Source organism: Saccostrea cucullata, unplaced genomic scaffold (genome assembly GCF_032062105.1).
Source record: "Saccostrea cucullata isolate Sc308-1 unplaced genomic scaffold, CSIRO_AGI_Scuc_v1 ctg667, whole genome shotgun sequence".
NCBI classification, from domain to species: Eukaryota; Metazoa; Mollusca; class Bivalvia; order Ostreida; family Ostreidae; genus Saccostrea; species Saccostrea cuccullata.
Window position 1 is genome coordinate 146347 of NW_026928881.1, and position 9920 is coordinate 156266.

Below are 9920 nucleotides of genomic sequence, written 5' to 3' on the forward strand. Positions count from 1 at the left end.
GAGCAGTAAAGTTTTGAAGGCAATATAAGTTATAACAGAACATCAGCTTAATTAAGAAAAAACATCAACTTCCGAAACGATAGAAAAAAGGTTCATATTAAAACGGATGTCAACACGATATTCCTAATTCTAATCATACCCATCTATATCTACTACATTTAAACAATTACTAACAACATTACTTAAAAATAATTCAGACTAGAATGATTGACATTTAATACCTACCATATGTACAATAGTACCTATAATAGCCATGACTAGTAGAACACTTTTATAATACTTCTTTTTTAAAAAATGTATCATGTATGTTCGTACACAGATATTATAAATTTTCTGTTGAACACATATTGTTTTATTTAAAACAGAAAAATATTGTCATAAACATTTTAACATACTGACTGAATCCCATATTTTATAAAGTTTAAAAGACTCAAAACATCAAAGGTACACACAAAAATTTTCTTTAAAATATGTACCGGTTGAAATACCAGTACATGTACATATTGTTCAGATTCTCATTTTAAAAGCACCTAGCTGTCTCAAATTAAGTTTTTGGCAAGTACCTGATAGTGATTCACAAATGATCTAAATGACAACCAAGAGAAAATAATCTTTCTGCTAAATGTTATATAGCCAATGGGTGAGCAAATATGTGTCAAGAAAATGGTCTGAAGTACAATATGACTAGATGCAATTTGATTATTTGTTAAAAAGAAAAAATAATAATTTTCACAATATTGTGCTCATAGGCAAGTTGTATTGCAAACATGAATTTACCTTACTAAATAAAAATATTTAAAATGTACTTTAATATCAACCAGTAAATGTATACAATAGCATGCACAGTTTTCAATTAAATATGAAATATGATATGTACATTCAGAAGATAAAAATTCAGATATTTTAATATGAATAATTTTTTAATAACGTAATTATTTTAAAAGCAAACTTATACTTTCTTTTAAAAAATACTGCATGAAGAAACCCAAGTTATCTCCCTTAAGAACTTTACAAAAATGTCTGCAAATGTTGGTCTGTACAGATTAAATGAAGGATATGCATAAGATATACCAAGTGAATAATTACACAAATGCACAATCATTTTTTCCAATAAAATTTATTTTCCTGCTAAAGAATATCCTGTCATGTAGTGAAAATGTCAAATTCTGCATTATACTACAGAGTGTATATAACATGCACTTGTCTGAGTGTTTAAAAATCCTTCCTACACTGTAGTAGTTATTATTAATTTAAACAAGGAAGAAAAACAGTGCTGTAATGGGCTACAACATGTTTTTCCCCTCTATTAATAAGTTATCACTACTGAAATAAAGTTTCTATTAAAGGATAAAACTGGAAATTGATATATGAAAAAAAGCTATAAGGCTTGAGCTTTGTGAGATAGAAAAGCAATCCAAATGTCAATTGAACAAATTTAAATAAATTAAAAAGAAAAACATGCATAAATATTAAATCAAAAGAATTCAAAACTGGAATGAAATGAAATGGAAGTCAAAATAATGATGAACTGTTTAAACAAACTGCAAACTTAAACAAAAAAGTCATCTTTAAGGACCTTGATAATGCTTCACTTCCCAGTAAACTTAGGGTTTTGTTTTGGCTTCTTCTTTGGCTTGGGAGGATGGAGCCAGTTAGGGGGTTTATTTTTTATCTCATCCCACAGGAGATCTTGGATGTCAAACAAAATGGTGTTGTACCTGACATAGTGCTCATTGACTTCTCTACTGTTACCCGTTTTGTCAATTTTTCGCCCTGATCGATCACATTTTTTCAGCAAGTCATTTAATTTGGTCTTCACATGAACGGGCGCATCGAATAAAACGTAATCTCTCAGAACTTCACAAACTGAGGTATGAGAAGGCTCCATAATGTCACTTGTACATTTTCCTGTCTGTTTATTGCACAACGAGTGACACAAATTCTGATATTGACAATGCGAGTCTTTTGAGCATTTCTTTTGGCTTAATATATTTCCTATCATAAATTCTGACATAATATTCTCAAATGAAACCAGACTGACCTCAAATAACGAAGTGTGGCCAAAACACTGTTCAACATAATCACACATGTAAAATTTGGCATTATACTTCTCAGAAAATGTAATACCATATTCTAGTAAACCTACAGCCACTTTCACTCTCCTATCCCATGTGGGAAAACTCCAGCGATATGTATTAGAGAAAAAGTTATCCAAAAAGGTTTTGTTGTGTTTGTTAAAAAGTGGGCTTGCTTTGACATGTTGATGGGCATAAAGAGGCCCACATGTTCCATTTCTCAATGGAAATATTGGATCCTCCTCAAACACGAATAGAATGAAGAATTCATGGATGTTCAAAAGTTGCCAAACTGAATTTGCTTCCCCATAAGTTAGCTGTAAAGAGGTAAAACATCTCAATATAAGATAAAAATTTCAAAATAATTTCAAAAAACATCTACATCTAAGGTACCAATTCTTGGGGGAAAAAATACAGAATCATTTACTCATATATTTTTGTGTCATCATTTTACTTATTTTAACTAAATGTCTTCAATTTTTACATCAGAGTTTTAACACTTGATTTCTTATCAACTATTTGACCAATTCTAACCCTTATTAAAACTGTACCTTTCCATTGTTGTTGAAGTCAGCATATTTGTAGATTTTTTGTAAGAGTCCTGTGACATCCACTTGTCCTAGTTTGGAATGCAGCAGATCTTGTAGCATTTTATCAAGCTGAGACATAGACAGTGGTTCTGGGAGTTGGGAATGTGGTGAAGAGGTCTTGTAAGAATGAGGTAGTTTAACAACTGTATCTTCAAACTGGAATGTCTAGGAAAAACAGAAGCTCTAAAATACTTTAATTAGCACCCTCTATTGACTGCTTATGAATGTCAGGATACAAGCAATCAGAGAATCCGAAATTGACAGAAAAGAGTGACTGAATTATCTGGGTAAGATATAAAACAGGTTACAAAACAGGTTATAAAACAATAAGATACTTTTTTCTTTATAAACAACAGATGTATGTGAAACATTTATGCCCCCTCCCCCCTGAACATCCATGCAAAAAAAAATTAAAGGGAAACTACAAATTACTGGAATTATTCTAAGTCAAAGGGGCATAAATCTGTCCTATATAGTTCGACCGTACCAAAAACAGACCTAGATATTCTTATGATAAAGCTGTATACCAAATTTCATTTTAGTATGTCCAACCACTGCGAAGGAAATGGATGGAAACTTGGTGGACTGACAGACAGACCAACCGACTGACAACAGCTATATGTCCTCTCTCCTTTAAGGGGGGCATAAAAATTATGCAACTAGTATAATACAGAAAACATTATTCTTATCAAGTTTACAGAGTGGGTTTTCATAAGAAATAAAGGAAAAAAAATATTCAGTGGATGTGAATGCAATGCATATAAGCTTGGCACACCAGTTCATACATGTAGTATTTGCCATAGAAACTTTAAGGACTGATAAACTAAGTAACAGAACATACCAGTGATGGACCACTTTCATAGCGGCAGCTGTGAAGCTGTATAACTTCTTCCTCACAGAGTGCATGACACCAAGTTCCTGCAATCTTGCCATCCTTGTAGTCCTGGCACTGAAAAAGGAAGTTTATAACTAATTAGTAAGGAAGTTTATTGAATTCTAATTTGTAATCCGTTAGATGCCTTATGATAACAATTTTAATGAGGAACACTTTTTAATCTTGTATTAAGTTTAGATCTGTTAAAATGTTAAATATACAATCATTTAATGACTACCCTGAATCTATCTAAAGTTATGAAAAGTATTTTTCTTTTCTGAACCATCCTTACTGTTATTTATCTTGCTAAGTGTAATAAAATAGAAATTCGTATTCAGTTTTTATCTGTATATGCTAATTGGTTTGTTGGCAAGGTTTTTTTTGGGGGGAATTGATCTGACCATGCATCCCAATACAGATGTCATTTTGGAGAGAACATACTAAAAGTCACCATTATTATACAAAGTATTTCTGCAATCTATTTGCATACAATTGTTCTGCAAAATGCCTGAATTTATATTCTTATAATCATATTTTTACTTTTTTGTTATTTAACCATTTCAAAATGTCATTGTTTTAGGGTACCACTTGTTCAAGGTCTGTAATTTCATTAACACATTGCTAGATTTTTCTTTAACTGTAAACACTATAATTATAAAAGAAAAATATCAAAGCTATATTAAAAGTAGATCTTGATTGGCTACATGTACCTTTGAAATTACAAAATGAGATTAGATTACTTAAACATGATATCAGATACAAAACAAACAAGATTAATGTATCTATGCAATATGAGTGAGAAAACCTTTTGCAGATCTTTGGCAGGAGGGGAGAAATTAAATGTGAGAAATACCACGGTAAATATGTTTGATTTACCAGGTGTTTTTTGACTTTTTCTGTGTGACATTTGTCCCTTGTAATCTGCCAGATCACCAGAATTAGGGCAGCTATGAGGAAGGCACAGATGTATATAGCAGCCACAATCTCTGTGTCCAGTCCACAACACTGAAAGATAGAGAATTAGATTATAAATACTAGACATTCAATCCACATTTACTTAATTCCATGCTTTTTACATTTTACATCTTTATCAAAATTCATATAAATTTACAATTAACAATTAAAGTGAAAAATAATACCAAAATCCTCAGAATTTTCTTCTTTCTTCGTTTGAAGAAGAGTCGAACTTCTCTGTTTATTGAGATCAACATATTGTTGGTCTTAATTTACTAATGAATCACCAACAATGACCAATCTTTTACCCATAATGCTAAAAATAAAATGATTAATTTAGTACTGAGTGGTAATATATAGTATAATTTCTGCTATGAAAAATCATATCTCCTTGAGTCTGTTACTATTGTAATGGGAATTGGGATTTGATACGTCAGCCCTGTAACTCAGTGGTGGAACACCCGCACAGTTTGTGGGAGGTCCCCAGATCAAGTCCAAGTCTCCTGAGTCTGGCTATTTGGTAACTATATATAACAATAAAGTGCCCCACCACAGCATGATACGCCCATCAAATATTGTTCAATAATCATGAATTGGTTAGGATGAAAGAAAATCAGGTAGCCTTGATTAACAGATTGACACAAATAGACCCTTTTCCTATGACATATTTTGTCTAGGAGTTATTCCCCTTAGCCGCCATATTATAGGGCAACATATCCAGATCCCTTCATTATTCAACCAAGTTCAATTTGTTATACTGGTTAATGAGGTAAAGATAACACTATTTTTCTTATGAATATACATTTGTCAAGGCTTCTATTAATTCATAATTTTAAAATTGTAAATATTTTCCCACATATATTTCTTGCATGCATATTTAAAATTGGTTGCTCAAAGAGGTAAATTCACTACTTTGCCCTACAAGATGGCGGCTAAGGGGAATAACTCCTAAGCAAAATATGTCATAGGAAAAGGGTCTATTTCAATTATCTAATTTCCATTTCTTATCATACATCTCTCAGAGACTTTACAGTGTAGGGATTGATTATAACAAATAATACATCATATAATTCAGATAATCAAATAATGGAAATGCTACGGTCTAATGAAAAAATCAAACATAAATTATTCTTCAGACTATAAAATTCTAAGTGAGACATGACTGCAATTTGTTGCAAATATATAAAAATTGAAATATAATTTTTTTTTCAATGAACACATGTATAATTAGTTTTAATCATATTGTACAATACTAATTTAGTTTTAATCATACACTAAAACATCAATTTGTTTTAATTAATTACACCAATTGAAAGATCTTTATCTGGACTAGCCATCAAGAACACAAACAACTATAAGGCTATTTCTTTTTGCCCAACTCCCAAGAGATAAATTAAGATAACTGCTGCATCAGGTCTAGAGATGCTCTTAGCTCCTGACAATAAACTGACATTAATTTCTCTCTAATTTGACATGCAAATTTCTGCTATCAAAATTCTTCTTGACCAGTGCTTGATAATTATGCCCATGGGACAAACTGAATTCCTCTCAAAGCATAAACATTTGCTACAGATTGCTGTAAAGTATATAATGAAAAAATAAGTTTTTACTTAATCTAACATCTTTTAATAAGGATACAACTATATTTTTACATTTTTTAGGATTATGAAATTTAGAATTTAAAAGACTTTGTTTTGTTTTTTTTTTTAAATTCACTTTAATTAAAATTCACAGTGACCATGAAATAGGCTGCAATGCACCTTCTACTTTAGATGTATACTTTTGCCAAATTTGAAAGCTCTGGGTCTAATAGTTTTCTAGTTATGAGCTGGACAGGATTTTTCCATATTTGGCTATAGCATTTTTGTTGCAAAAATATAAAAATTGAAAAATATTTTTTTTTTCAATGAACACATATATAATAAGTTTTAATCATATTATACAATACTAATTTAGTTTTAATCATACACTAAAACATCAATTTGTTTTAATTACATTAAACCAATTGAAAGATCTTGGACTAGCCATCAAGAACTCTTAATTAACACAAGCAAGTATGAGCCATTTCTTTTTGCCCAACTCCCAAGAGATAAATTAAGATAACTGCTGCATCAGGTCTAGAGATGCTCTTAGCTCCTGACAACAAACTCATTAATTTCTCTCTAATTTGACATGCAAATTTCTGCTATCAAAATTCTTCTTGACCAGTGCTTGATAATTATGCCCATGGGACAAACTGAATTCCTCTCAAAGCATAAACATTTGTTACAGATTGCTGTAAAGTATATAATGAAAAAATAAGTTTTTACTTAATTTAACATCTTTTAATAAGGATACAACTATATTTTTACATTTTTTAGGATTATGAAATTTAGAATTTAAAAGACTTAGTTTTTAAAAAAAATCACTTTAATTAAAGGTCACAGTGACCTTGAAATAGGCCGCAACACACCTTCTACTTTAGATGTATACTTTTGCCAAGTTTGAAAGCTCTAGGTCTAATAGTTTTCTAGTTATGAGCCAGACAGGATTTTTCCATATTTGGCTATAGCATCTTTATTAAAGGTCAGAGCGACCTATTTTTTGTGCGCGACACACCATCTATTCAAGAAGTATCAGTTGACAAAGTTTGATAATCCTAGGCCTAATAGTATTCAAGTTATGAGCCGGACAGGAATGGACAGACGGACGGACGGACATGAAGCCTATAACATAATACGTCCCGTCTTAAGACGGGCGTATAAAAGGCACAGGTGGTTTAGAAAAGTCTTGGTGAGGTTTTCAGGTTGGAAAACCTCAAGAAAAAGGGAGGTAGATGTAAAACGGATTAGATAAGTCAGCTCAAAAGCTTGAGGGAAGAGCACCTGTATGGTTGTAGCGGGTAGGTCTAGGTCCCAAATTCAAGTCTCAGTCTTGCTAACATTTTTCCCCGTTTGTTACACTGTTTATTATTATTCTAAATATATACATTGTCATGTAATCACAATGTTACATACTGAATATTCTAGTTCCACTAAATTAATTTACACGTACTTTATGTGGCAAATATCAAATTGAAAATATAGCCCAAGCTATTAAGCTAACTGAATTCTGATCATTTTTTTTTCTACATAGGCTTGCAGGTTGGCACATTTTTGGCATTAATGATTAACATATAAATTAAATTCTAAATTTTAAATGCCATATGGTTTACATTCTGATTTCAGCATACATGATACTTAAGAATGGGATCTTAGCTTATACGAGATCATTGACATGTAGCTGCAGAACTGTAGCTCTCCGAAAAAATAATTATTGAGAGACCGGAGAGCTACAGTGCCACCCATTGAAAAAACTGTATATTTATTGCACACAAAAAAGTGCACACGGTTCTGGATTAATTCTTCCAAATTCTTACCTCAATTGAAAAAAAAGCTAGATTCAAAAAAATTCCTTAATCTTCTATCAAGTGCTCTCATAGTTTACATCTGTTCGAGCGCGTTGGGCCGAATTATCTTGCAAACCAAAATAGCAGTATAAATGGGCAAAATTTTCGATGATCTCAATTTCAGGGCCAGGAGGGCTATTAAAAACAATTGTAAGGCATGTTTTGTTGTGGAAACAGTGAAAGAATATGTTAGGAACACAGGGTTAGTAATTTTTTGAGATGAAAGTTTTAAAAACATGGAGAAATAAATCGAGAAACAGTGCACTTTTTTGTGCGCAATAAATATACAGTTTTTTCAATGGGTGGCACTGTAGCTCTCCGGTCTATCAATATACTTTTTTCGGAGAGCTACAGTTCTGCAGCTAATTGACATGCTGCAATGCATAATTTTTTTAAACTTGAAGACATATACTTATACTTGATTGAATGTTTTAAAAACAATTAAAAATACTTGGTATATAGATCTTAAGAGCCTTGGTGGACTTTTTTTTTAAAATCAATTTTATGTGTGAATTTTAGCAAGTTTAACACATTATACTATAAAAACGCTTGAAATTTTGAATGTTGTTTACAAACATTAACATACATGTTAACTCTACCGATTTAGGCGGGAGTCTACCGCTTTTTTAATCCATCTCCCGCCTACCGATTTTATTCGTAAATCTACCGCTTTTTAAAAGTTTTGTCTAAAGTACTTTAGGTTCGCTTGGGTATCCATTTTTGAAGCCACTCGTCATGAAATCTCGTAAGATATCGCGTGATTTAACCCGAAATCATACAAACACTTTTTTTTGTACCCGATGTGTACATAGATTTCAAGCACGTATGTGACAACGATAACAGCTCAAAAATCAGTGATTACATTGGTTACGATAAATTTCGCTGACATTACTGCAATGAAAAAGGAGAAACAGTATTTTACAATTGGATGAAAACGTTTGACATCGTCTATAAAAGCACAGGAGCTCGAAATTTTATCAATAAAATCAATAAAAATCACTCGATTGACCAAGCCATGAGGCCCATTTGTACTTTCGTTTTCGATCATCGCGGGAAATCCGATTTTGTACGAATCTTAGGGACTAGTTTTAGATGTAGACTAAACTTTGTCATCATTTGTTGTGTTTAACAACTGAATGAACATTCAGAATTATTGCTTCTAGGCTATATCAGCAAAGATCACTCTTCAAAAGGCTAAGCTAAGTAGCTAATCAAAGCAAAATGATAACCATAAAAAAAAAATTGAATATGTATTATTTATGTCTAACTTAATGTGGTTCTGCTTATTGTTTTGCAATAGATATTTAATTAATTATTGTATTTTCATTTAAGGCCATACATGTATATTAAATGCAATATATCTTTATAAATCCAAGCGTAAAACAACGCGCGTGCAATGCTACCGCTTTTGTGGTCAGAATCTCCCTATTTTTCATCACAATAGGTTAACATGTATGACATTAAGTTCAAGTTTCAAAACTTAATCGTCAATCTAATTTATGCATTTTCAAAATGACAGGTCTTACAAAATTACATAAAGGTCAGGCAGAACCTGATGCACACACTGTGACACAGCATGATTGATTTACAATACAAAGTCCAAAACACGTGTTGTACAGTGTCAGCAATATTATCTGAATGCTAGATCTGAAGTATTTTAAAAACCCACAATTTAATCATGTAAAGAGCTGCACAAGTATTTCAGTGCATTTCATAGAAGGAAGAACAGTTCAAGGGTCAGCAAGAACCGACACTTAATAGATAAGTGACGTGTTTACCTGTTAACATAGTCATAAATTGTAAACTCAAACATGATAGACCTAGTGATAATCATCTAATTCTGCTATATTTTGACCTCACCGCTATTTTAATTTATTCATCAACACTCAGATAGTTTAAAGTATACCTGTATAAATCACCTTTTCTGTGACGAATCCACAGTATTCGTATAACATTCAATTTCAGCACTGTTTGTCAATATGGTCATGTTGAGAAAATTC

General features: G+C 31.7%; 1 protein-coding gene across 2 annotated transcripts; it reads right to left on the reverse strand.

Moving 5' to 3' along the window:
* Window positions 1-1376: 1376 nt before the first annotated feature.
* On the reverse strand, window positions 1377-9920 carry LOC134279012 (divergent protein kinase domain 1B-like). Of its 2 annotated transcripts, none has more exons than XM_062761324.1 (6): window positions 9840-9920; window positions 4679-4809; window positions 4416-4544; window positions 3507-3614; window positions 2627-2830; window positions 1377-2392 (listed from the first exon to the last, which is right to left on the reverse strand). In XM_062761324.1, the coding sequence occupies exons 2-6, from the start codon at window positions 4748-4750 to the stop codon at window positions 1589-1591; spliced, it is 1317 nt and encodes a 438-aa protein (XP_062617308.1). In that variant the 5' UTR covers window positions 4751-4809; window positions 9840-9920; the 3' UTR covers window positions 1377-1588. The 2 variants fall into 2 exon arrangements, with proteins under 2 accessions (XP_062617308.1, XP_062617307.1); XM_062761323.1 differs by having other exon boundaries at window positions 9827-9914.

Coding starts and splice junctions, on each gene's coding strand:
- LOC134279012 (XM_062761324.1), bottom strand. CDS start 4,750: ATGTTGATCTCAATAAACAGAGAAGTTCGACTCTTCTTCAAACGAAGA. Junction 3,615..4,415: donor AAAAAGTCAAAAAACACCTG/GTAAATCAAACA, acceptor TTCCTTTTTCAG/TGCCAGGACTACAAGGATGG. Junction 2,831..3,506: donor ATGAAAGTGGTCCATCACTG/GTATGTTCTGTT, acceptor TGTTTTTCCTAG/ACATTCCAGTTTGAAGATAC.